The sequence below is a fragment of the Aquila chrysaetos genome, chromosome 26 (assembly GCF_900496995.4).
Source record: "Aquila chrysaetos chrysaetos chromosome 26, bAquChr1.4, whole genome shotgun sequence".
Lineage (NCBI taxonomy): Eukaryota > Metazoa > Chordata > Aves > Accipitriformes > Accipitridae > Aquila > Aquila chrysaetos.
The window spans coordinates 3,428,325-3,455,868 of record NC_044029.1 but is presented as its reverse complement, the minus strand read 5'-3'; the positions used below and the strand labels follow the sequence as shown (position 1 = coordinate 3,455,868).

Sequence of the window (27,544 nt, the reverse complement as noted above, 5' to 3'; positions counted from 1 at the left end):
GGCCGCGGCGCGGCAAACCGGCCCGCGAGGGAGGGCGCGCGGCAAAGGGCGGCGCTCATTGGCCGGCGAAGGGCGTGCGGACCCCGTCGAGAACTGGGAGCAGGAAGGTCTCAGCCAATCGCGGTGGCCGGCGCCTGAGGAGGGGCCCCGATCCCTCAGGAGGCGCCGGGGGCCGCTGAGGGGAAGGGGGCTCGGGCTCGGCCCGGTGCCCGCCCCGGCAGGTGGGTTAACGGCGGTCGGCGGTGGAGGGAGAGCCCGGAACGCGGGGGCGGCCCGCAGCGGGGTCCCGCCTTGAGCGGGAGCGCGGGGCCGGGCGGTTGGCGGCGCCGTGGGGCGCGGAGAGCGGCTCGTCCCGCGGCCTCCGGGGCTGAAGGGGGGGAGCGGGGAGAGAAGGCCCGTGAGGGGCGGAAGGAGTAGGGAAGGAGCGGGGAGCAGCTCCGCGGGGTGATGGCTTGGGTAACGGCCGAGGGAGGCGGTTGTGGAACTTGAGCGTCCCGGGTAGTTTTGTTCAGTGTTGTGCACCTCTCAGACGTTCTCGGCAGTGAGAATTCGTGGCCCAGAGCTGTGTGGAAGCGTCCCGGAAACTTTTGGCTAAAGGGTGGTTCCGCTTTCAGGTGAAGGAAAGCCTTTTGAGTCCTTGTTTGTTGCTGGTTTAAAATTACCCAGAGTTAAAAGCTGAGAATAAACTTTACACACCTGGAATCGATTAGCCTGGTTTTAACTCTTAAAACGGCGTCGGTCCAAACAAATAGTAGTACCTTGGTGGTCTTTTTGGTTTTTTAATGTTGTGTAAGTTGCGTTGAAAGGTGACTCATTGTCGCTCGTGTTCTTCCGTTAAAGTTTTAGTTTAAAGGATTCTCGGATGACTCCTTTAAGGTGGTGAGAGAAACGCTGAAGTGAGTCCTTTAGGTCCAAACTTCCAGCCTTCCCCTCCCAACAGTCGGTTTGATTCTGGTTTGTGTACCTCCATCTGCTGGTGGGAAATGAGTCCCTGAGATGCTCACGGCTTCGTGTTAGGCAGCTGTAAACTCTGTGGAGATACAAGCATCATTTTAGTCTCTTGATACCGTAGAGGGGCTGGCTTTTCCTTTGTGAAAAGGAAAGCATACCTTTCCTGCAAGAATTCAAGTAACAAAAGTGCGGAGTGTCTGCTGCTTTCAGTAGTATATTCAGCTGAACAGTACTAATTGTGTAACTCTCCAATTAAATGTCCCTGTTATCAAGAAAACAATATTAAATAGTATACGGGAAATTACTTTTCATTTGTGAAGTTGCTTGTTGTATATTTTTATTTTTTATTAATATGTATTTTCATTTTTTATTTATTTCTGCAAAAACAGGTGCAGCCATGCAAGAAAGCATACGTTTTGCTTCATCAGGAGATGACGTTAAAATATGGGATTCCTCATCTCTAACTGTGGTGGAGCAGTTCAACCCACATACACCCCCACATCCAGTCAGCTCACTATGTTGGGCCAGCAATAGTATCCTTTACAGTTTCAGCCATAGTTTTGTGGGCGTTCTGCAAAATTTCAGTGAATTTTTTTTATTAAAGTGTCTGTAAATCACAGGCCTGATACAGTTTTGAAGTCTTGTATAAAAAGATTTGTATGTATTGTGAAGAAAATGTTGTGGTTCTCTGTGTTGAAGTGATTTACAAAATGAACTCATGCTGGTAAATGCTTCTGAAGAAGTTTCTCTTCCTTTAGGAGGCTAACACTTTTTTAATGATTATGATATGCTTGAATTGCCTACCAACTGTAAAGCTTACTCATTTGTTTCTTCGATAGTTGATTACAATATTAACTTTCAAGGCAGTGCTTAATTTACTGACAAGGTTGAACAAAACAATTGCTCGTGTAGTAAAATTCTATACATAGTGTAGAGAGGAAAACTGTAATGAAAGATTTGTTTGTTTGTTTCCCTTGAACAGCTTCTCATGGATTCTGATAGTCTTTGATAGTGTACACTTACCTCTTTGTCTGTAGGCCCTGGTTTTCTTTGCGCTGTTTGTAGCATTTACAGAGGAAGCACAAACGTGTTGGATGTGTAGGAAAACATCCATAGGATGGTGGTGATTTATGCATGAAAATGGATCTGGCCTGTTTAGACCTTTCACCTCTGTCTTGGAAGCCTATTACAGAATAGTGATATGAGGTGCCAGGTGTTAGGTAAATATACGAGAAATTTCATGAAAACAATGGACTGTCAGGGGAACAGCTTGACTGTCATGGGAACAGGCAGTGATGTCTGATCTTGATGTAAAAGAAGGACAAGATGCTGACACCTAACAGTTAGGTCCTGCAAGTTCTGAATCTCTGTCCTCTAAGTCTGCAAATAAGTGGATGTATGAGAGAAAAGTTAAAATAAATAGAGCACAAATGAATGTTTTAGGTATGGAGCTTACAAAGAAATTGGAGCATAGATATAGTATTTTTATACGTATATACACTTATATGTGTTGTTTAGTAAACTTTAGCAACAGACAGTCTGTCTTGTAATGCTTTCTTCTGCCTAGACTCCTCTCCATCCCCCAAAACTGCAACAATGAACTATCTTACTCCTATATGCTTTTGAATGTTTGTTAGGGGTAGAGCATTGGGTTTGGTACTGCATGATTCTATAAGCTAAAATGGTGCCTTAAAATAATGAAAGAAATAGCAAGCGCTAATCTGCCTATCAGTTCTTTAGTGTTAAGTCCAGCCAATTAACCTGTATTCTTAAATAAACAAATATAAAATCATAATGAGCATTGCCCTGAAGACATACAGGACGTGGATCTAAATGATTACTTGATCCGCTTGTTGGGGGTGCAGAGGCAGTTTCCCTGCTCTGTACTTCTATATTGAAGGCTTTTCTTACTACTTTGAGGGAGTTGGTGTCGTAAAAGGTTCTTTTTGGGGGTTTTGTTTTTCTCCCCTCGGTACAGAGGGAGACAAATTAGCAAACATTTATTGTACTCGAGAAACTATATAGTGAAATAGTTTAACGTTTGTCACCAACAGGTTCTTTAAATCCAGAGTCTGCTAACAGCAACAGACATTCCTTTGAACTTTAGTGATAAATGGGGCTCTTACTTGGGAGTGGTGGGGAAACAAAATTGTAGAGCAGATAAGCTGCCTTAGTGGTGAAGAGCTCTTAAATAATATCTGCCAGATATTTCTTCTCTTCTCTCGGAAAGAAATTGCTTTTCCTTGTATTGGGAAGTAAGGGCTGTAGTTAATGCAAGAGCTTTTTAATGAAAGCTTGGAAAATAGCCTTATGTTTCTATTTCTAGGTCCCTTCAAGGTACAGTACTTTAGACTGTTTAGCCAATCTGTCTTCTGTTCGGTAGGGGAAACTTACTGTTGCTTTTATTAATCACCAGTATAATACAATTATGGTCCATAACTTGTGACTAAGATAGATACCTGGCCACTGCTTCTGCTGCTGGTGATAAAATAGTTGTTTCAAGCTGTAAAAGCAAACCTGTTCCACTCTTTGAAATAGCTGAAGGAGTAAGTATGAGTAATGCTGGTCCCTGTTTTTACCCACCCCCCCTCCACCTTGTGTACTGTTTGTATCACATCTGTTCTGCATATTGGGGTCAATTTAATTTTACTGTTGTTAGAGTTATGACATGTATGTAAAAACATTTTTTTGTGCATAGTTAAATACATATAAAGACTGAGGGGAATAGTGGTTTTGAAATAGTTCGACCAGTAAGAGAATACAAATGCAGTTGTACTAGCCTCTGATGCTGGTAGCTTTCTGCTAGGGGAATTTGCCTGTTGAGCCGCAGTGTGATAGCCCAAGGCAGGCAGTGGTTTGAACTTGATCTAATGTGTAGGCGATGGAACAGAGCTCAAGTCTGAACTTCGTTTTCCACCTTGAATTGTCAGTATTATGCATGCCTGTGCATTGTACACCGAACAACTTAAAGAGTCTATCTAAAGGTTGTTCTTGGAGTGCACATGCAGTAGCTTCTGGAAATGTGTGAAATAGTAGCACTTCTGTTATGGTCAGGGTTTTTTTCCTGTTAAGTGGAAGCGTGGCACTATAAACTCTTCAGAAAGCTGGACTTAGTTTTAGAAGAGTCTCTTGTCGTGGTTGTTTGAATGATTTGTTAGTGTTCTAAACCATTCTAATTATTCTCCTTGGATAGCTATTGTAATGCTAATTTGGACTGGAAATTTTCAGAAAAGGTGTTCAAACCTGGCTTTTAGGTTGCTGAAGCAAACGCTTTCAAAGGTGAAGTGTTTGTCCTGGAGATTTCGCTAAATCTGATCTGTAACTAATGCAATCATTTCCAATTTTTCCATGTCAATAATTAGATGGACTTGTTTTTTCTTAGTTCAAATCTCAGGAACTTAAAAGTGAATTTTCAACATGATAGAACTGAATAATAATTTGTCCTCGATGTAGATCTATCATTAAGATTGACATTTTTTTCAAAAGCTGGTACTTCAGTGATTATTTTAAAAAGAATCACTTTACCGAATTATGAGGTTTGCTGCTATAATATTCTTTGTAATGTTTAGGGAATGTGAAGTACATGACTTAGACAACTTCTTGATTTTCTTTTAAGGAGTTTTTTTCTAAACTTAGCATTTTCTTTTAAAAACTCAGTACCCGAATAGAAGTCTATGATTGCACTTTAGGGAGCTATAATTTAAAGGGAAAATACATATTGAAGGAAAAGGTGCTAAAAAAAATTTGGAATGGGAAAATGTGAGCATTTGAGAGTTTATTAATTAATATATTTAGATCTTAAAGTCTATTAAACATATGTCCAAACTAGACTGGATTTTAAATGCCTTTTGACTGTAGTGTAGCAATGGTTCCGTTGGTCAGTGGGACTATTTGTGTTAATGAAGATGAAAACACACATCAATATGCTTTTAAGTAATTTGAATAAATCCCTGCATTATCTTTAACATACCTTTTTTTCCCTTCTCCATCAGGCAAAACAGACATGTGTGAGCTTGAATTCTAGTTCTTCATATATTGCGAGTGGAGGCCTTGATAACACAGTTAATATCTGGGATCTGAAATCCAGAAGGGTTTACCGTAGCCTTAAGGTAAGTTTGGCTGAGGAAGAGCTGTAGCTTTCATGAGTTACAGGTTTTGCTGCCAACTGTAAAAAAAAAAAAAAACAAACAAAAAAACCCCAAAAAAACCCCCAAAACTTTCTCGAAGTCATGTATCTGCAGGATCAAGTTCGCAGATAGGAGCTAGCACACATGTGTCTTGTTCAAGTTTGTGTTCTTTATGTGCTGTAAATAGCAAATTTAATTTAACAAGCATACTTAACTTGATGTCTGCGGAGTACAGTTCTATAATAAAGTATGTTTAAATTTTCAGAATAGGCTTCTTATTTTGCGAATTTGTATTGATACTCTCTGATGGGGATTTCTTCCAGGGGCAGCATTTCGGATAATTGCTGTTTCCGACACATCAAACAAAACACTTTTGTATTTGTAGAATACTGTAGTAGAACTAATGTTATGCAAAACTGAGACATGGTTGTCGTCTTCTAACTGATCTAGTATGAATTCTCTAAAACCTTGTTGTGATGCACAAAACTTAGGATGGTCTAGTATATTTCCACGATGCCTTCAGTAGATGATTTGCCCTCATTTAGGATCACTGTTAAGAGGCTATAAAACTTTAGCTTTGATTTATTCTTTTTTTTCTTGGACTTTTAAAGTTACAGTTTGAAACAAAACTACTGAGTAGCTAATACAATACTTTAAATATCTTTTTCTCCTTTTTTGGGCTAGGAGTACTCGATTGTCTTCCCCTGTATATTCAGTAAACACAATATCATCATTGCAAATGACTATACTAAAAAGCTATTTGGTAATTATAGGTGTTAATGCTAAAAGTGACAGAAGGGGAAGTTGGCAGTAGTACATCAGATTCACAGAAAGTCTATTCAAATATCACTGGTTTCTGTAAGACTTTACTTTTAAAATAACATTAATGACACCTGTGGTAGATGCCTCTATGGTTCTGTCATTAAAATATTATATATAATTACAGCATCATCTTTACTAATTTATTAAAACAATCTTCTGAAAAGAATCACACAGTGGTTAAAATATAATGGCTGATCTTCAGTGTGTTCTGCTGCTGTTTTCTGGGATATTCCATAATAACTCTTAAATAATCTTTTTAAATGTTACAGCTGGTTAGAAAAAAACCCATCAAACTGAAGTTTTCTGCAAAAGCACGAATTAGGAAGGAATATGGTTATCCTGAATGTCTTTAACCCTCTCCCTCTAACCTCTCTCCCCCACAGGATCATAAAGATGAAGTCACATGTATTACATATAATTGGAATGATTGCTACATTGCTTCTGGATCTTTGAGTGGTGAAATTATCCTACACAGTGTTACCACCAATTTATCAAGTACTCCCTTTGGTTATGGCAGCCGTCAGGTAGGCTATCTGTATTAAGTTCCTTTCAGGTATGAAGCTTTAGTTCACACTGTTTAGAAGTTGAAAGTACATATCAAGAGCTTTTAAGTTTTGTTAATCTGTTTCCTTTTAATTTTTAAGAGTGCAGTTACAGAAAAGAAAAAACTAGACCATTGTGTGTATTCTAGTCTTAAACAATAGGTAACATTGAAATACAAATTTCTCAAGTACCTTTACTTATGTACAAGTTACAGCAAATTTTACTTTGTAGACTCTGGTTCCTCAAGAACAAACTTCTACACATCTTAAAACTGAACAAAAACCAGTTGGCTTTACAAACCAAAGCAGGATTTCAATGCACAACTCAATGCATATTGTTGCAAAGAGCAAAGACCATGTAGCCTGTGTTCTGACTTACCCAAAGTAATCAAATGTTCACCTGAACACAGCCATCTGTACAGTAGGGGTGTATATAAGCCTGCATTTGGAAATAATAAATTAATTTAATCTGGAGATGAAAATTGCACAGCTGCTCAAACTGAAAAGCGATGAGATTTTATATTACCTACTTAGCTGTTTAGGCAAGATTTTGGATAACTAGTTTGAAGGAAAACTGTGCAAAAGACAAACACAAACCATATGTGCTACTTAAGGGCCTTGGTAGGGTTTTCCACTGGAATTCCTTCTTGTAGACTCAAAAGATACTGGAGAATTAGTGGATATCATTAGGGGAATTCCCTTGATATAAGGGCATCTGCAGTAGTAAATGAGCTGTGTTTTCCCATTGGAAGTTCCAGTGTGCATTCTTAGTGTGAACGTTGTCTTAGGCACAGCCAAGTGTTTGCGTTCTAGGCATTCTTTTATTTTTTACTGAGTCATTTTTACAGTGATAAGAGCTGCCTAGGGGATGCAGAACCATTGCTTTGGTCATAAACCTGACCTTTAATATTGCAGGGAATACTGAAGTTGTGACTTACTCATTTTCTGTTACTGCAGCAGCTTTTTCAGTCCTAGATTGCAGATAGAGTATAAAGTTAAATTTTTCTCCTGTCTAGCACGAACAATATAACTTGATGAAGAATCTCTTACAACTTTATAGCATCACGGGAATTGTGGTATACTTCCTGTTGAAAAATCTCTGTTAAATTCAAACTGTCTCTGCTCTTGGGTGCTGCAGTGTCTTTGATCCATCACCATAGCCTCATACTTATATTGAAGCAAAATTGTACTTCATACCTGGTTTGATCTTAAAAATCCATCTATATAGTCGGTTCATTTTTCTGATTTGATTGTTATGATCTTATGAAAAACGTGGATGTGAGGCAGGAGGTACAGGCATATCCATGGCTGGATTACACAGCTGAGGTGAATATCCAGAGTGGGGGCTATGTTGCTAGTTAACTGGAAGATGAAAAAATTCTTATGAGGATGATTTGCATCAACCTGTTTGATATATTCAAGTCTTTCCACCAAAAAGTGATTAGGAATAAGTGATGCAGTGAATAGCTATTTTGGCAGATGAAATCAAGAGGCCTACTGCAAAGCTGATTGACCTTTAAGATGGATAAGGATATTTGAAGTGTTAAATCAAAGTCATTGCAAGCACAGAGCTACTGTTCACTTTCTAAAGGGCCTGTAACATTTTCTAAAGGGGGGCAGTTATTTGATTGCAGCCTTAATTTAAAATGCAATCGAGCTGTAATTGTGTAATGGGATGAGTACTTGGATGTCCCAGTTTATCAGCTTATTTTATATCCTAAAAATTATTTTTGCTCTTATGCGCTAAAGTAGCTTTATTTTTTGTTTTGGGTTTTAACTGGTACTTGTAGAGAATTGCAGGATTAATTGTGCAGTGAAGCAAATATCTGAAGACTTGTGTAATTCTGTTTAAATTTAAAAAGCCTTTACTCGATTTATAGTTTAGGGGCCCGGTTTTCGAAGAGTAAGCTTGAATAGATCCACAGTGTATTGTCCTGCTTGATCCTGGCACTAGCTGTCTGGCTTAGTAAGGGTTACCACTCCCTAGTAACTTTTTGTACAACTGGGGAATGTGAGGTCAAACTAACCTTATAAAATTTAGCTTGTCTCTGTTTGAGCATGTTGGAATGTAGTTTCCTTGCCACTTAATTTCTGATATTGTATAGACTCTACAAGTAGTAGAATAGCGCAAGGTTGCAGTGTTTTCTGTGACTATAAACAATTTTCTTTTCATATAAGTTTTGGCCTATATTCTATTAATTGATTTTGATTTAGAAACACCTTTGTGCTTTACTACAGTTGAGTTCTTGCACAGAGCTGTTTGCAGATCCCATAATTTGTCTTTGCTGTTGGTATTCATTTAGACTACCAGATTCTTATCTGCTTGCTGTTGTGAAGATGAATTAAGGTTTGTTTCGAAACATAATGTTTGTTTAAGTCTTCACTGCCTGGTGCTGTTCTCCTAGCAACAGGATTTAGTTTAGTTGTTTGAACAGCTGGCTAATTTGTAGAGAAGTGTGATGAGTTCTGGTAACTCCATAGAGTGAAATAGCTTTTAAAAGCTGAAGACTATCAACTGTGTTTACATCCGCCTTTTCACTTATAAGGCTCACCAAGGTATAAAGGAGATTAAGAAACTGTACTATCTTTAAATAAGGTAATCAATGACGCTAGACTACTTTTGGTTTAGTTTTGGGCTTTTCTCTTGGTTTCCAGTGGTGAAAGGCCTTAAGTGTAGCTAGTCCTTCTCAGCAACAGACCAACCATTTTCTGAAGTGCACTGTTCCTTGTTCAGCTGTCTTATTGTGAAGCTTAAAGATAAAATGTACTTTTATTTTCTACAGAAAATCTACTCCAATCACTGCGAAGGCAAAAAGATGTATATGGCTTTTTGTGCTACTTTGACTGGTAAAGTGTTCCAAAGAGGACTTAATTTTCTCTTTGTGGGTTCAGCACTTTGCGCTAAATGTTTTCTGGTAGTTCTCTGTGTGCAGAATTTCCAGAGATCTTCAGGAGTTGTACTTCTGAAGCAAGTTTCACTACATCTTAATATCTGCCTTTTTTTTTTTTTTGTTCAATTTTGACAGATTAGTTCCAAAACATGACTCCTTCCAAATAATTGCATCATTCCTAACAATCTTGAAATGAGTTTAGTATTAATGACTAAAATAATTAGAAAACAGATGACCCCTTCCCACTTCGATTCAGACATTTACTTATGCATATTTGAGTTTCACCTAGTGAATGGCTATGCTGACTTAAAATAAAGCAAGTATCTTAAATATTGCCCTAGATCCAATTCAGGTAAGATACTTAAGCTTGCCTAGTCAGATTTTTCCTGGTGAAACATGTCCTACACCTTTGCCATTTGATTTTGTGGATGAAATTGTAATCTGTAAACATTCTCGGGCTTCTTTTCAGAAAAGTACCAATGTTTAACTCGTCTCCCACATCCTTAGCTAATTTTTTTCTTGTAACTAGTAAACCTTGCAGTTAAACCGTGTGGGTTGTGTGCCCATTTTAGGCTTGGGATTCCTATTGCTGACAGTACAAAGGCCAAGGAACTGTATTGGGGCTGTTTTCAGCTAGGCTGGGTTGGAGGCCTTAGTGTTCAAAATCTGAGTAACAGAACTTTTGTTTCTAAACTGTAACTTAAGAAAAGGGACAGGAAATGACAAATGAAGTTCAGCTTCTTCAGGGGAAAAACCTGACTAGGAGTGTACCAAAGTTCTGTGTGACTTCATCATGCCAAGCAAAAATTGACTTTTTTTTTAAAGACTATTTGGTGAAGACTGACTACGTGTTAGTTTCTTGTCACTAAGATAGACAAAAACATTAGAAAATATAAGAAATAAGATAAAGAAACATGTATTGAAATTATAAATAGATTATAGAATCTGATCTAGAATATTATGCGTGACAGCTCAAAAATGTTTACAGAATTAGGATTGACAGAGGTACAGAGGGGTTAGAAGTAGGTAAGAAGTCTGGTAAAAAGAAAGGAACTGAAGAAAACAGAAAACCTCTTAAATAACAACATAAAGGGATACACAGTTAAACAGTAATGTTCAGTGACATAAACATAACATAAAAACATTTTCTCTGAACACACAGTTGATCATGATGATTTTTGATTTTTAGCATTGTCTTTGGCAATAAATGTAATCAGAGGGAGAAGGCTGGAAAAGTAACTTGAGAATTACAAGAAAAGGAATATTATAAAGGAGATAAGTTTTGGTTTTAATTGATTGGAAGAGACTTATTCCTAGCATTAGATTATCCTGGATCCATCTCCTGTGGTGGGTGAGGAGCGGTCCCTTTTACCTTTTTCAGAACTTCAGTATCAAACACTTTCATTCATACGCTGTAGGACTAAATAGCTCCAACGTCTGATCAAGTGTAGTAGTTCATCTCTTCCTGTACATGGAGTCCCATTCCCTTGCAGCACTGGGTCACAAAAAAGAAAATTTTCTGTGTATACTTGTCAGATTTCGTAGTGGTTGTATGTGTATTTTAACTTCACTCCAGTGAATGCATGTTGGTTTTTTGTTTGTTTTGTTATAAAGTTCATGTAGAGTTAAGTCAACATTTTAAAGATAAAGACAGAATGCTGCTTGATGAAGCCTAATCTCATTTGAAAATACAGTTTCTAATTTGCTCTTTGATTACGGATGGGGTGGGAAATGAGGAAAATGTAGCTAAGACTTATTGCAAGTGATGTGGTTTGACCACCTGCATCTTAATCCTTGATGCTTTCCCATATGAGGCTTGGTTGTCTGCTGTCTCTAACTGTGCGAAGCTAAAGGCTATATTTTTTCACCTAGATGTTTCTCAGGTAAAGTATTTTCTGTAGAAAACTTCAAATTTAAGTGACTCACTCTGGGAGGAGAAATGTTTTGGTTTTGTCTTGTCAAGCAGCCTTTCAGAAATGAGGTTCTTTCGTGCCTCCAGCTGTCTGGGCAAGAATTTGAAACTTGGACATGTAGCATACTGTCAGGGACGCCAATATGATGCATTTGGCTGTCTCATAAAAGTGTGCACAGATTTAGGTGCTTCCATTCCTTGAGTCTGATATAACAATTGCATTGTTGCAAGTGAAGTTTGTTGCTAACCTAATTCAGTGAAAGTGAGGAGTGAATAGGATTTTCTCCACACCTCACACCTCCTTCATCGGCAACCTGAAATTAAACTGTGAAGCTGCTCTGAGGAAGCACCATGACTTCAATGAGAAGTGGGGAACAGGTGTAATATGGGGAAGGTATATATATGAAAAAACAACTGAGAACTAGCCTTGGGCCTGTGAGACTGGAAGGAAAAATGAGAAAAGAAAATGGGAGACTTGGCAGGATAGCAAAGGATGTTTGAGGAGAGCTAGGAGAGAGTAATTGTGGTAGGCAGGAGGACAGAGGAGGGAGAAAATGGACCATGAGCAGATGCCAGGGCAGTAAGGAGGGTATCTGGAGGAGAAGAAGTGAGATAACTGTGAGGAGCAGGCATGTTTCCCGTGTAGCTCATGTATGTAATTGAAGCTGTTATTCCTGATTGTCTCAATATTTCTTTTTTCAATGTAAATAAACTGAAAAATGCTGATAAAAATGTCTCCATTGTATCCAGTAGAGGACCATATTAATTGTAAACAGTCATCTTCTGTCCTGTTTGAATATGCAGTTGAGCGTGCTGCTTCTTTGTGGAGCAATTAGGCTTCCAGTGAGACATGCAATACAAGTGCTAGAAATTACGTTGGAGGCATATGAACCAACAAATATCTCCATTGAAATGAAGTGAAAGAGAGAAATAGGATAAAAATCCAGTACAGTGCATTGTGTTGTGGATTACACTAGAATAATATAATAGCTTTTTGAGAGCATTTTCAGACAAATAAAATGTAATGGCTCTCATCTGTCTGGACTTGAGTAAAGCACTTGATTCAGTGCCTGGTGAGAAAATATTAGAGAGGATGGAGGTTTAGAAAGGAATTGAGGATGTGTAAGAAATAGGCTGTAGGAAAGAAGACAGTAGGTAATATTGAAAGAACAGTATTTGTTTGGGTTATCAGTAGTTAATCTTGTTTAATATTTTCAGTAATGGTTATGATATGAGAAGTAGAGGTATGATGAGACACAGTTGGAAGGTATTGCCTGTAAGAGAGGATTGTGACTATCTAAAAATGATTGAAATAATAGACGTGAGAACAACAATGATAGTATAGAAATCAAGGTACCAGGCTTAGGTCACAAGTGAGGCTTTTTGTATTGGACTAGGATTTGAAAATTCCCAAGGGAAAGAATGACTTGGGCTTCGTGATCATAAAATGGCAATGAGCAACCAAAACAGGCTGGATCACAAAAAAGAAAATGCAGTCTAGGATACGTCAGGATGAGTATAAAATGGGTGAAGTGTTACTGCCTTTGTAAGGCAGTAGCAAAATTGTTTTATGATGATACAAGATTCTGGTTGTCCATATTCAGGAAAGATTCAAGCTGGGAGAGTTACAAAGAAACTGTGATGGTACTGAAAAACCAGTCTTAGGAAACTGAGTCTTGCTTATTGTTTATAGCAAAATAAGCCTGAAAGAAGGTGAGGTGGCTGTTTATTAAAACAGGGAAAAGCAGCACTGGGGAGTTAGGAAACAATTTTAAGTGTAAGGGTGTTGTTGTCATGGAGGTGAATTAGTGCAAATGGGTCATCAACAAAATTAATCTGGAAATTGAGTATTGTGATTTAGTATTAGAGCAGATAGGTTCTGAAACATCCTCTGAAGCAAGATGGTGGAAACAAAATGCTTACCTGCTTCTGAAAGGCAAATTAAGTTCCTGTATTACATGGCTCTGCGATAGCAAGGCTGCATGTGATAAACCAGGCATATTACCCTCTTCTGTGGTCCTAGCTCTCAGGGTGAAGTCTGTTCTTCTGCAGGACCTCCATACTTGCAGTCTGTGTGTCTTATCAAATTGCCTTATATCCAACTACTTAAAATCAGTGGAGGGGAATTAAGTGTAACATTCTTGGCAGGAGACCAATGAATGAAATACTGTAGCTTTTCACTCCTTCGATTTTAGGTGTGGCGTGGTCTTTTTTTTGTAGTGGGTATGATGGCATGATACTTGCTGACAAACCAAGAAACTTTTCTAGAAGAAACAAAAAGTCTGCCACCTGACAGCACAAATGGCATTGTAATGTGAAATGACCTTTTTTTTTAATTTTTATTTTTTAGAGTGGCTAGCCTGTGTAAACTACTTTAACTTAATGTAACATCTGTATTCCTGATGTGGTGTGTATGTTTATAAAATAAATTAATATGGTGTTTAATAGTGGTACTACAATTCATTTTTTATGTCTGTTTTACAGCCTATTCGACACTTGAAATATTCAACCTTTAAGAAATCCTTGCTGGGCAGTGTTTCTGACAGTGGAAATGTAACTCTATGGGATGTAAATAGCCAGAACCCATATCATAATTTTGAAAATACTCATAAAGCACCAGCTTCAGAAATCTGCTTTTCTCCAGTCAATAAGCTGCTGCTTGTAACTGTAGGTTTGGATAAAAGAATTATTCTCTATGACACTTCAAGTAAAAAGTGAGTATTTTAAAGACTTTGATTTTATAGGATCCTTATTTGGTTTTTATAAACTGAAAAAGCATGCCTAACTATGAAATATTTAATTCAGACCACATTCAGAATGGTTGAAGTGGTGGCATATCGCTAACAAAGAACCTGTGCCAAGGTCCGTTTTGCTTTTTTATTTAACTAACAAACCAACCCAGATGAACAATCAAAAAACTCAAGGCGTGTGGGAACTAATTGAGGTGCTACGTATGAGTGACCTCTCCCAAGTGCTTGTGTGTGGGCTTTTCTTGTTGATACAGAGCAATTGGCTTCTGTAAGGAGCAGTGCAGCCTGCGAGGACCTGCACCCACCTGAGCTTAGCTTGTCTGCTTTTCTAGTTCAAGGTACAAGACACAACTGTGGTGCAGAGTTGCTGAGATAGTGAGCCTTAAATATGGGAGAGCATTGGCTGAAGAAGCAGAAAGCATGGGGTGTAGGTGATGGGACTGTGTAGTAAGAGGGTAGGATGGCAAGTGGTTTCATGGGAATTTGGTTCTAGTGCGAGCTGTGCTTTCACTTTAGCTGAATAGAAGCAGGAGTCTGGCTCTAGTTTGGAGGGGTGGAGCAGAAGGATGCAAACTAGGACCTGAAGTTCTTCCTAGACTTGTGGGAAAGTTAGAGTTGATAGGCTTGGGAAACTACAGGATGTATGTAGTATGATTGCTGCTGGAAGTGATGATACTAGTAAATAATTTAGGTGCCAGAACTGCTGTTATGAGGCAATTTGATCCTGTCCTGGTGAAATCTTTTTGACCATATGCAGTCTTTAATTTAAGTGTAAACACTTAGTATACTGGAACAGGCTCCCCAGGGAAGTGGTCATGGCTCCAAGGCTGTCAGATTTCAAGGAGCACCTGGATGATGCTTTTAGTCACGTAGTTTGGTTTTTAGGTAGTCCTGCAAGGAGCAGGGAGTTGAACTCGATGATCCTCATGGGTTCCTTCCAACTTGAGATATTCTGTCATTATATAAGCCTAATCCACTGGTTACTTGGACTGGAGAAGTGGAACTACTGACCTGTAGCTGAATTATGAAAGCTTTTATATTTGTTTTTTAGATAACTCTATGTTTTGAAAAGTCTAACTTTTGAACCCTAAAAGCTTCTTTATCCTCACCTTTCTCCTGTTTGAAGGTTACTGACAACAATAGTAGCTGATTTTCCTCTGACAACAGTAGACTTCATGCCTGATGGTACTACTTTGGCTATAGGATGTTCCCGGGGAAAAATCTGCCAGTATGACTTAAGACAACTGACATCACCAGTGAAAACAGTTATTGCTCACAAAGGCTGTGTGAAATGCATACGTCTTCAGTTCAGTAGCACTTTTTCCAAGGTAAAAAAAAAATTTCCTTTTTATTGCTCAATATGCAGATTAATGAAGGCAAAGCATTAAGTTCTAAAAAAATGTTAGCATTCAGTTTCTAAGCATTATAGATGCCAACAAAAGTGGTTCATACCAACATAGAAATTATAAACTACTCAGTCTTAAGTGCCATTTTAGGGCGTTTTATTGTGGAATTCCCCCATACCCAGCCTCAGTATAGAAATGAGTGAAACTTCAGTCTTAAGTTTCCTGGTGTGAATGTGCTGCCATTGCAGATCAGTTTGTGGCACCTTAGATTCATTTGTAGGCAGTAGCAGAAAGGTCTGTAATGGCCCATCCACTTAGGGGAAGACACAGAGCTGCCTGTCTTGAGGTGTTTTGCATGGTCTTATATATGGCCTTTTGCAGGCACATATAAATGGTGGAGAAGTTGATTAAATAATAAAAGCTTACGAGGTTCTTCCAAGACTTAATTAGGCTCTACTGTATCCAGAAACCCCACGTGTCCATTCAGTGGAGAAGGAGAGAACCTTTGAAGGGGATTCTTCACTGCTCTGGGACTTTACTCCTCTTCTAGCACACTTGCTGTTAGTGGTTGACTATTGCTTTACAATTTGGAGCCCCTGATAATGTAATCTCTTATTTTTCCTATGCCTAAGCCTAGGATCAAAATTGGCTTGTGCCAGGTCACTCCATTGGTACCTTAAGTTCTGTTGCTATTCTTTTGCAGGTCCACACAGTATTCATATAATAATACAGATGTTTCCCACGTTCTTTGAAGTTACATTAAGATACTTTTTTTAATATTTGTAAGGGCATATCTCCTAGGCAACCTTTGCAACTTGAACTGTATTTTTTTTTTCTAGTATTTTGAAACAGAAAGAATATTGGCTTATATTTTTACTTTTAGCTGAAGGAATAATAACTTCTTTTAATTTGTTCTATTTTTTTCTTCAGTCTAACCTTACGGGTTCTTCAAATAAACCTGCTTCCAAAAGAGTAGAAGTCAAAGCTGGTAGTAATCTTGGAGGAATTCAAAATCCTGGCATCAAAAACATTGCCTCTCAAGCATCAGCAACAGTTTCATCTCATCTGACGCTGCCAAATGAGAATAAGGGAGGAGATGTTCTTCAGGAGAAAACAGGTAGTGTCTTCTGCCTCCTCTTATAATCATATTTGGCATAACGTAACAGGTGGAAGGAATATTTCGTATCTTGACCATTACAGTATAAAAATTTCACTGAGGGAAGGGAATTTCTTTGGAAGAACTGCATGTTCATGTGTGCACATCTGCACCTTCTTTTCCCTCCCCTACTGCATTAGGCATGAGACTGTGAGAAGTGAATTGGGTCGTACTACAAGCTTTAGACACATGAAATCTAAAATTCTGGACTTGAAAGTAAAAGTATGTATTTAAAGGAGAAAACTCTATGGTGATATTGTGGGGCTGTCTCTTGCTTTCTGACTTCCCGTAGATTGTCCTTATGTACATAATGTATTTTCTGACACAATGTCTGTATGGAGTGCAGAGCTAATGGTTTGTAATTCTATTAATAAACAGAAGTAACAGACCTCACCTAAAAAAAACCCCAACCAAACAAAACACAGGAAAAAAAAAAAAACCCTAGTCCAAAAACCCAAGCAAGAACTGAACTGTATTTTTGTGTGAGGCATGATTCCAATATCACATGGTAGGAAAGATGTTAAATATAGTTGCAAGTATGATTAGTTGTATAACTGTACTTGCTATTTACGCTTCTGAAATTAACAAGTTCTTTATAAGAATTCTGAGCATTATTCTAAAATTCTGCCACTATATGAAATGTACTTTTAAAATTTTATTTAATTCAGGGGTTCTGAAAATATGGTCAAATCAGTAACACTGTTAGTTTGATTCTTGAAAAAGAATCCTCAAGCCGTTTTAATGCAACAGCACTTTCCCCCTCCTTTTTTAAATAAGGAGAAATACATTTAGCAACAGTAATTAGGCAATAAGCCACTGCAGTTCATAGAGATGTGTATTAATGACCTCCCCTGGGTATGCAGTGAACTACAAGGTGAAGTAGAACGCTTCCTATGTATGCAAGAAGTGTTGCTAATCAGCATTACTGAATGGTGTGGAAAATTTTTATTTCAATTAAAATATGATTTATTATCTTTATTTGAAGATGTAAGGGGTAACAGCCATTAAACAGGACCATGCATAATAAATGTTTTAAGGAAATAAAGGCTTACCAAGTAAACCAAATATTTTTCATTAAACTGAGAGTTCACTTTAGAAGTAAAGACCTCTGTATACCTCAGAAGGTACAGTCTTTAAACTTAAAAATGGGAATGGATGAGAGACCACAAGCTATATTTGTTCTGTGGAAGCTCTTCTAGACCCTGATTATGGGGTTTAACTTCAGAGAAATAAAGGGCATTCAGTAAAGTGATCTGATAGCATATTTAAAACAAAAAAAAATCTGTTCATGCAGCTTATAAATGGTCTGGGGCTTTTTGTCACAGGTATTTTAAAGTACAAAAGAATAAATGGAGTCAGGGTGTGTGAAGAATTTTGAATGTACTTTGAGCTGGCTTCCCATAAACTTCTATTTAACAGTCATCCTCTGGTTTAGGTACTTATTACATCTAGATTATGGGGAACGGGTAAAAATACACAAAAGACATTTTGCTCTATTTTATATTATGTTTTTTCTGTGTAGATCCTCTGTAGATTCTGGCACAGGTTGATACTGCACTTCTAGTTTGACTCAGTACGCCAAGTATTTACTTAACTAGCAAGTGCCATCCTATGTATGTGTCACAACTGATGTATCTGAAGGTGTGGAAAATGTGATATATTAATACATTTAGAAGTGAAATCTTAAACATGACTCAAGTTCCAGTTTATGTAAATACTTGGACATGATGGATTGTAGTCATCCACACAGTCACATTTGGATCACTTGAACAAGTAATCCCACATAGAGAAGTAGTGACAGGTTTTTATGAACAGTGGTTTGTTTATCTTATTTATTTTTTTTTTTAAATTAAAGTAGGTACAAAATAAAGCTTTTGTATGTACAGGTGATTTATTTATAGGAGAATTATTTATGTATTGCACAGCATTAATGTTCTTTGCCTAGATCTTAACTTATACAAGCAAAATCTAGGTACTTTTAGAGTTAGGAGTTCAGTGAGGGCAGAATAGCAGCTTGCTTACAGTCCTGATCTGGTTTTCAAACATATTAAATTGTGAAAGGTATTTAGGTGGTTATCGTAGCAGTTCAATTCACTTCTCCATGTATTCCTTATCTAAAAACTGTAGTTTGAATAATTACTGATGGTTTTTTGGACTTAAGATATACTTCCATTATTCAGACAACTGTTCCTGCTACCATGCATACAAAAGCTAACTTATTTTTCCCTGGATAGGGTCAGGGAGGGGGCTTGAGGGTGGAGTGGGGAAAGGTCTAGGAACAAGTTTCTTCTGTCTCCAACTGTAACCTCACTCTGATTTCCTAATGTTAGGATATTCTCTGCTTATTTCTAATATCGGGTAAGCTTTAAAGTAGATGTTTCATAGGATTTCTGTTAGAATGCTTAATGGCCCCAGTGAAGCAGGTTTCTTTTCTTGCAGAATAAATTTAAATTTTCATCATCTGAATGTGGTTACTTTCTTAGCAGAAGGTGCATTCACTAGTTTTCATTTCAGCTGATACACCATAAATTTGCTGCATCCATCATGTAGATTTTTCTGAAAATGAGTGCATTCTCCAGTTTGACAACTCTCCTTTTTAAAAAGAGGAAAGCGATCCGAGTGTATCTTATTTTTGTTAGTAAGTATCTTAGCTTTTAGTTGTATTCACCTGCATTGACAGCCCAAATGAGGAAGTTGAAGTTGACCCTCTGACTGGAATCCGTAGAAGGTTCTAAAGTGCTTGCTGGACTTACCAGGCATCATACTGGCTGTGGGATTGTTTAGGTAAAATGTATGTTATTTTGGGAAAATGTCAATTACTAACTGAATGTTACTGTCCTTTTAAGGCTTTCCCCATAGTGGCAGCTTGGATGTGATTCCATCTAAAGAAACAGATCATGGGAAAAGTGCTGATTTAAATAATCTTGATGGTTTGGGTCGAAGTAGTTTAGGAGATGTGTTTTCTCCAGTCAGAGATGGTAAGTTGCCAATACTGAAATTTGTAAATCATCATTTATCTGCATGTAGCATGATATTTTGACATTTGTGTGTTACCAACCGCTGTACCTACTTGGTATTTTAATTTGTCTTTGATTATGAACTTGATGCAATGATACGAATATTGATGTAGGTTTCATTAAATAAACACTTAGTTTGTCTGTGTTTTGGTGTTTTGTAGATATTATTGCAAGTAAAGTGAATGAAGACCCTCAAGGAAAAGGAGATGGTAAACATACTTTCAGTACACTTTTCTTTGTCAGTGGTAGGCCTTTGGAGGCCTATGCTAGTTCTTACATGCTAATTTTGTCGTACTATTGAAAATAAACAAACAATGAAAGCAGACACTGAAAGAAATGAACTTTTCTGGAAATTGTCTAACACATTGAGGTGGTAAGACACAACACGGTAACAGGAAATCAAGAGTGTCGTCCTAAAGTGATTTTGTTTTTCCTTTATGCAATTTATAGTGATATATAGAGGCTTTTCATGTTTTATTACTTTAATAAGGACAGTGACAGGGTAAGTTGGATTTAAGGATTTAGTTTTTGCGGGGTGCATTTTTGGGTGATTTTTTTGTTGTTGTTGTGTTGTTTATTTGTTTTGTGTGGGTGTACAGGTGTTTTCAGTATGGGTTTGATTTGTTGTGTGTGCTTGTTTTTTGTCCTGCATGTTTCACCTTTCCCTTTTCATTTTAGGTCTGGATTTTCAGCCCTACCTTTTGGGTTTGGATTTTCTCCCACAGCTCCCTACTGCCTTTCCAGTAAAAAGAAGCCCAGTGGGCAGTAGCGCACAACCGGTACGGTCTAGCCCGTTACATGCACTTGTGGGATCTCCAATTAAGGAAGAGGAAGAACATTCAGAGACTGACACTAAGAAAATAAATCTTGGAAAACAAGAATCTAAAGAAGTCTTAAAGCAGGTATACTACACTAATTCTTGTTATGAGTGGTCATCTTAGAATCTTGACAGAATACTACTACTTGAAGGAAAAATCCTTAATAGCGTCCCAGCTAATCTTATTTTGCAGCTCTGTTCACACTATTGACACAAATCTGTAAAATGTTGTTCAGTTTAAGCGCATCGGCCTTCAGCAATGCAAGATAAATGTTATGTTTCTCTTAAGTAAGCTCAGGTTACAAAAGTTCACAGGAACAAAACCGGGCTAGCCTGAGGAATATTTTGATTTTTCTAGTAAATCAAGAATGGTAATAAGCTGGTTGCACCAGTATGATTGTTCGTTGCTTATTAGGTCAATTCCACCCTCTTCTTTCCCTATCCTTCATCTCTCTCTTCTTCCTTCTTGAGATACCTTTGATAGGCTTCTGCTGAGACCATATCTCCTGTTGTATTGCTTTTGAGAAGTCTGAGTTTGCTAGGAATGATGTTTGTAACTTCACCGCAAAATGTTTGATATGAAAACTAAGAGGCCCATGCTTTTTGCACTCCTTTCTGTGTCTGCACACTTGAGGCAATTTTTAATATTTTAGCAATCAGTTTTTAAGATGTCTTGCTAGGAAATGAAAAGCATATGTTTGTGAGTAGATTCCTAAAACCAAAAATGTTTGAAAGTGTGTTCCTGAAAACTTAGCTTTCAAGTGCAATTAGATAATTGTAATAAGTAGAGTTCACCTTCCTTTTTTTTTAAAAAATTATTATTTTTATTGTCAGCTTTCAAAATCAAGCTCATCAAGTGCAGAATCTGTAACTTTAAGTCCTCCACCACCATCCACTGCTGTAAAGGCTCCTGATACAAATGAGAGGCTAGTGAAGAATATTCAGGCTCATCCTACTTATGATCTACCAGTAAATGGTACTACCTCAACAAGTAAGTTGATCATTTTGGCTCAGTTTTAGGCATGGTTGATTGTGAACTGATGTGAAACCTGATAAAATGGCCTTAGCATTAAAACAGAACATCCAGTCTTGATTCTTCTGTAAATCCAGTTAGCCCTCCTAGAACATCTCTAATTGCCTCTGAAAAGACTCATTCTAGATCTAATTATTTTTTTTTTTACTAGATGATATTTGAGATAAAATATTGACAAGCCTCAAGACAAATAAAAAAACCCTTTTGTACTCCATTACACTGATTTTGTAAAAAAATTTATTTATTTTATTTTTAATTGTAAAGGTCCAAAGGTAACATCACCTGTCACTGCTGGAGTTGCCAGTTCATTGTCAGAAAAAATAGTAGAAACCATTGGGAGTAGCAGACCAAATGCACCTCTGACATCAATCCAAATAAACTTCATTCAGAATATGATACAAGAAACAATGGATGACTTCAGGTACTGGTATTCATGCAGAACATTTTTGTTTTCAATGACATGTTTTCTTAGTAAGAAGTTTTAGCATTTGCTTTAACAAATTTCTACTTGCATTAGGAAATGACACCATTAATAGCCCTAATCTTGGAAATCTAGGTATGAAACTTTATTTTTAATAGCTCTGAATGACTAATTAGACTGTTGTCTCTGAGGGCTGTTAATGCATGGCTTTGCTAACATGTTTTCAGAATGAGTGTTTGAATACTACTCGGATGGTAAATTTATCTGCATAACGAGGTCCTTACTGCTTTCCTGAAGCCTTGTGCTGATTGTTTCCCTCCCTGCTCATCCCCTGTCCTAGCAGGAGAAATTTCTTTTAAAGTTGACATTGTGGAGAGTTTGATCTAGACAGTTGACTTGTATTTGCTTTGATTGTTGTTAGCTTGGCATATGTAAGGTGAAATACTGTATGTATTTCTACTGGTGAAGCTTTACATTAAAATAATGTCTGTGCTGTAAATGATAGTTGGTGTCAGAATACTTTGTGGATACCTAACTAACATTGCACTTGTCATGAAAGAAGTAAGTCAAATTAGCATGGATTTAGAGTGGAGTTTGAAGGAGATAGAGCAGTTGAGGGAGTTGTATCTATGGGATCACTTCCGAACCCATGTTTAAGATTAAGTAGGTTGATGGCAATGGTGGAGGGGAAAAGGATTGCTGGGCAGGGAAGGTGTTGCTGACTTGATGACAAAAACCAATGCAAAACTAGCTTAGTAGGTCTGTGTGCTATGGCTGTTCTGTATCTGCCAACAGAAAAAGACATTGAATGTTATTAAATGTATTTAAATAAGAATACAGTATAGTAAAACTCCCCTGGGATTTTTTGGTGATAATCGCACATCTGATTAAAACCTGTAACTTTCATATGACTTAAAGTGCACTTTACGGATTGCAGATGTGTTTTCTTTAAAGTCTGCATTCAGGCATCCCAGTGTTGGGAGGTGTGCTTGTCAGTCTTGTACTTCTAGTATCTCAGATCTGGAGCCTCAGAGATGGTGTTTCTCTTCTGACCCACGCTTCTTGGAGTGGCTGGAAGGCTCTGCTGGCCCTTTTCCCAGTTGTAAATTGTGGATACATTCAAACTGAATGTGAAAGATGGATTGTACTGAGGTCAGTAAGAGGGAAGGGAGCCATTGCAAGCTTCTCATTGATAAAAATACCTTTCACCCTCTGGAATCTGAGGAAAGGATTTTTACTGTTCTTGCCTGAAATCATTCCTCTTCAAGTAATGGGGAAAAAAGAGGACCTGAGAAAAGGACCAGGAGGCATATATAACTCATTTGTTTCCAAAAAGCTGCTTGTTTCTTGAACTTCCTGTCTTTGGGAGATAACCTACATCTTTGGGTTTCTAAGCTGCCAGCTGGCATCTATGCTCGATATACTCGAAGATTGTTTGCCTTCAATAGGAGTTCTGAAGCACAGTAACCTGTGGAAATAGAAAGTGAAGAATATATTCCCTTTGGGTTTGCTATATGTTTTAGGAAAGGAGAATGAAATAAAATCTGTGTGCGTCTACTTAAGAAACGCCTTATTTCTCAGACCGTTGGTACCCATAGCACAGTGTTCAGTCTCAGACAGTTGCACTGTGATGTGCTGTTCAGGAAGAGCATAGGAGCTTGCCTGCTTTTCTGTGAGCTGTTCTCCTTGTTCTTCCTCAGCATCTGGAACACTTCGTATTAGTGTAGTGTTCAGAGAGTATTTCCAAGCTTGGTTCTTGTAGCGTGGAATAGTTGTCTGTGAATTGACAAATTCATGTCAATTCATGGACAGCTCTGCCACTACATCTTATGTAGATTAACCTGGAGCATTCTGTGGGCTTGAGGATAACGTGTCATTTATCACGGTTGATGTTTTGGGCCCTCTTTCAAAAGAGTGCTGAAAGTGATGTACTGAAAAGCTGCATCTTCAGTTACAGATAAATATCTTTCTCTGTGGTACTTGTGATCAAGGGACTGAAAATCAGCTTTGAATAGTAAAAATGAGAGAAGTTTACAGCTTGCAAGTGAAAAAAAAAATCTTTATATTGCCATTTATATTGATATTTATATTTCTAAACAGAAAAAATCCTGTCTTTTTATACACTGAAAAAATGGTACTTATGAAAGTCAACGTCGTAACAAAAGCATTCCAGAAAATAAGTGGTAGAGGAGTATGTTTCATGGCTTGAGGGTTTTTAGACTCATGTTTCACAATGTCATGAAGGTGAGGAATTGTCAAGTTCTGGGTGCTGAAGATTGGAGAGAATTACAGCTTCCTAAATAAAACTAAGGACTGTCTTTATGCAATTCTTCCCCCCAGAGAAGCATGCCATCGAGATATTGTGAATTTGCAAGTGGAGATGATCAAGCAGTTCCATGTGCAGTTGGTATGTACAAAGAGCATGGTGGGAAATACATTCGGTTTTCATTTTTAGTAATACCAAGGCATGCCAACTTCTTCTCTCAAAACCGAAAGTCAATTTTGCTTATTAAGAGCAAGAAAGGGAGGATTAGATGTGAAGGAGGGGGAAACTATGAATTGGAATCTGTTAAACTGTTTTATGCTTGAGAAATAAAGGGAACTTATGCGTTGGGTAGATATCATGAATTCCATATTTCAGGAGTTATAAAAAGACAAAAGGGAAACAAATTCATCTGTCCTTTGGAAAGGACCAAGAGCTGGGGTAAGGAGGAGATAGATAGAATTCAAATAGAAAGCTTCACTTATAGGTACTGCATGCATACTGAACTGTGTTCTGTGTTCTTTAACTTCACCTTTTTATGAATCTTTGTTCTTTTGATCTGCATTAAAAAGACCTTTTCTCAGCACTGAACATCTTAATGGAACCTGCATTAGTAGATTCTCATCCTGAAGAAGTGCAAAATATCCTTTGATAAAATATTCACTAATGTATTAATGATCAAAATACAGTATGTCAGCATAAAAAAAAATAATCTCGCTTTTCTTGTCAAAAGTTTTTAAAAACAGTGTTATCTAGGTTATTTAATTTTCAAAAGGGATATGAAAATGGATAGGATAAAACTGGAATAATTAACTTTATAGCTACTGATTGGGACTTTCTTCTTTTCTCTAGAATGAAATGCACGCTTTACTTGAAAGATATTCTGTAAATGAAAGCTTAGTAGCTGAAATTGAGAGACTACGAGAGGAAAACAAAAGACTGAGGACTCACTTTTGAAAGATTTACACTGCTATTCTTATTAGCATGAACTCACTACAGGTGGTGTGTTGCTTAAGACAGATCATCCCTCATCACTGAAGTATTGTATGAAGACCTGCTATTATTTTGAACATGAATCTTTTCTTCTAAATGGTGTAAGATACTATATGTAATTATAAAATTTGTAACAGATAAACACTGTGTAAAGAATATTTGCATACTCATGCTAACTGCCTTGAAATTCATCCTTCTAACAGAAAAACTAAAAGGATAAGTACATTATCAGAGTTTTAGCAATATGTGAAGTGCCTTTTTGTAAACAAAATCAAACCAGGAGGATGCCTTTTTCTGTAAGAATTTTTTGATATACCTACTTTTCTATCTGCTGCTTTATTTTACTGCTGTCAGAAACAATCACTGTAGCTTGCCTTTCGGATACTTTTCTTGGAGAAAAAGGAGAGAGAAAGCTCATCTTCTGCATGACGTGAAGCCTTGTTTATAAGGAGCTGGAAAGTACAGTATTCAGTTAACTTTGTTCACATGGCAACTCTTCTATCCTGAGTAAAACTAGAGCTTGAAAATATTCCCAAATTCAGTGCCATGATCTTTCTTGCTATATTTGTAAGTCTGAAATCTGTGCTTGTCTGCTGTGAACTTTGTTGCAAATGCTACTTCAACTGCACAATGAGACTTTTGTTACAACTTTAGCTATGAAACTAGAATTCTTTTTATTTACACATATTTGAATATTGTCATAACTTGTCCAATTTGAATGCAGCTGTAGACTTCAAAATGTAAGTGTACTCAGCCATTAATAATATAGCATTGTGTAAATGCGCTCTTTCGGTCTTTGACTCAAGCATCTTTTGCACCCCCCCGCCACCCCTTCCTTTTTATTCGTAGTGAACAACACTTAATATTGAGCAGTTGTGTTGTGGTTTTGAATCTTGTTGGTTTAGTGTTATTGTAGCCTTTCTGAGATAGCTGCATACCAAATCTAACTAGTATCTTAGTTGTATGATTAACATAGCAAACAGTAAAGAGAAATCATTGCTTCAGTAGCATAATGGTATGATACTTGTATGTAAACATTTTTGAAATGAAGCTCAGTATGAAGTCCTGACTCTGCTGAAGCTCATGGGAGGTTTGGCTTGGCCTTTATTTGTGCCAAGAGATTAAATTAAATTAAAACTTCAATTTTAAATTAATTTAAAAATTAAATTAAAATTTTAAATTAAATTAAAAATTTCTCTGAGAGACTTCTACAAGTGCTTCTTGCTATTTAAATTGTTCGGAGGCTTCTTGATTTTCCCACTAATATTTGGTTGTTTCTTTTCACATAGAACTCAAACAAGGAAAGTCTGAGAACATGGTGAGTTAATTAGTTACAACATCTAGTGTTTAAATCCATGATGGCACTCTTCTCCTAAATGAGAAAGCCATAATATATAGTGTAACTTATTTTTATATGCTGTAAAACTAAAAAAACAACCCTATCTATACCTTTTCCCTATCTTTAACTGTTTTTTCTAATAAAAGACTTCCTTTTTTTTCATGTTGGTTAATGACAAATACAATCTTGTAGCAAAATGAGGGTGTTCAAGTAGTCTTTGATATTAGGGGCAGGACTTTAAATGTCTGCAGTTCTACGGCTTTTATAAGCTTTTAAAAATATTTCTATATTGCATATAACTTCATGGTGAAAGGAAGCAAAGTAAGTTTTTTTTTTTTTTTTTTTTTAGTAACTTGACACACAAGGTAGAGAACTTATAAAAGTTCGTAGGATGTGTAAGCTTGACACATTGACCGCACAGTTCGTGAAGACAATAGTGTTGACGGTTGCAAAAATATCTTGCCGTTCTTCTACATGCTTTGCAGTGTTAATGAAGTAACCTTGCATATTTGCATCTCTTGATTTGTTACCAAGTGCTCTTGCTAGTATACCCAGATGACAGCAGGGAATTAGACAAGTATCTTGGGTATTTGGCTTGTAGATAATTTGTTTTCTTGACTCAGAGCTGTATAATGTTTTTCTTAATTCCCAAATGGAGGTGATTATAGCAAAAGTGATTAAAAGGAGGTATTTTGGCCTTTTTTTAAAGGTTTTTAGGGCTTTTTCCCATATCTCAGGATTACTGTAGCGCAAGTGGCTACACATGCTCTGTGGAGACCCAATATGCCTATTACTACAGGGGTATGTTTTTTGCCTTGTACACAAAGCTGATTTGTATGTTAAAATAAAGCTTGTTTTATCCTTTTTGAGGAAAAAAATGGTGTGGTGACCTACTTATTAAAGAGAATAATCTATATTGTGATTGTTCTACCTCAGCAGGCAAGTGCCTGATCCAAAGAATATTTAGGGATCTACCTAAAATTCTTCAGTAATCCCCCCCCCCTCCCCGCCTCTGTGGCTTCATGTCGACCATCAAATCATTTTCACAGAAATGTTCATATTACGTCATGCTTCTGGAGTAAAGAACAGATGTACAGTTCCTCCTTCCAACTTGGAAACTGTTACAGTCATGACAGAGGGATCATGTTCATAGCTAAAAATAAT

General features: G+C 37.4%; 1 protein-coding gene across 7 annotated transcripts; it reads left to right on the top strand.

Moving 5' to 3' along the window:
* The first annotated feature begins 91 nt into the window (after positions 1–91).
* NEDD1 (NEDD1 gamma-tubulin ring complex targeting factor) lies at positions 92–27,258 on the top strand. Of its 7 annotated transcripts, none has more exons than XM_030003077.2 (15): positions 92–221; positions 1,341–1,484; positions 3,403–3,497; positions 4,944–5,060; positions 6,284–6,424; positions 13,730–13,959; positions 15,122–15,323; positions 16,272–16,458; positions 19,344–19,475; positions 19,676–19,723; positions 20,193–20,416; positions 21,166–21,322; positions 21,629–21,785; positions 24,126–24,192; positions 24,901–27,258. In XM_030003077.2, exons 2-15 carry the CDS (start codon positions 1,349–1,351, stop codon positions 25,003–25,005), a joined length of 1,998 nt encoding a protein of 665 aa, XP_029858937.1. In that variant the 5' UTR covers positions 92–221; positions 1,341–1,348; the 3' UTR covers positions 25,006–27,258. The 7 variants fall into 7 exon arrangements, with proteins under 7 accessions (XP_029858937.1, XP_040976477.1, XP_029858940.1 ...); XM_030003078.2 differs by having other exon boundaries at positions 124–217; XM_030003081.2 differs by lacking the exon at positions 92–221 and adding an exon at positions 251–373.
* The last annotated feature ends 286 nt before the right edge of the window (positions 27,259–27,544 follow it).

Excerpts from the sequence above, each read along its gene's own strand:
- NEDD1 (XM_030003077.2), top strand. The coding sequence starts at position 1,349 with ATGCAAGAAAGCATACGTTTTGCTTCATCAGGAGATGACGTTAAAATA. Across the intron at positions 13,960-15,121 it reads TATGACACTTCAAGTAAAAA|GTTACTGACAACAATAGTAG; the intron begins GTGAGTATTTTA and ends TCCTGTTTGAAG. Across the intron at positions 16,459-19,343 it reads TGTTCTTCAGGAGAAAACAG|GCTTTCCCCATAGTGGCAGC; the intron begins GTAGTGTCTTCT and ends TGTCCTTTTAAG.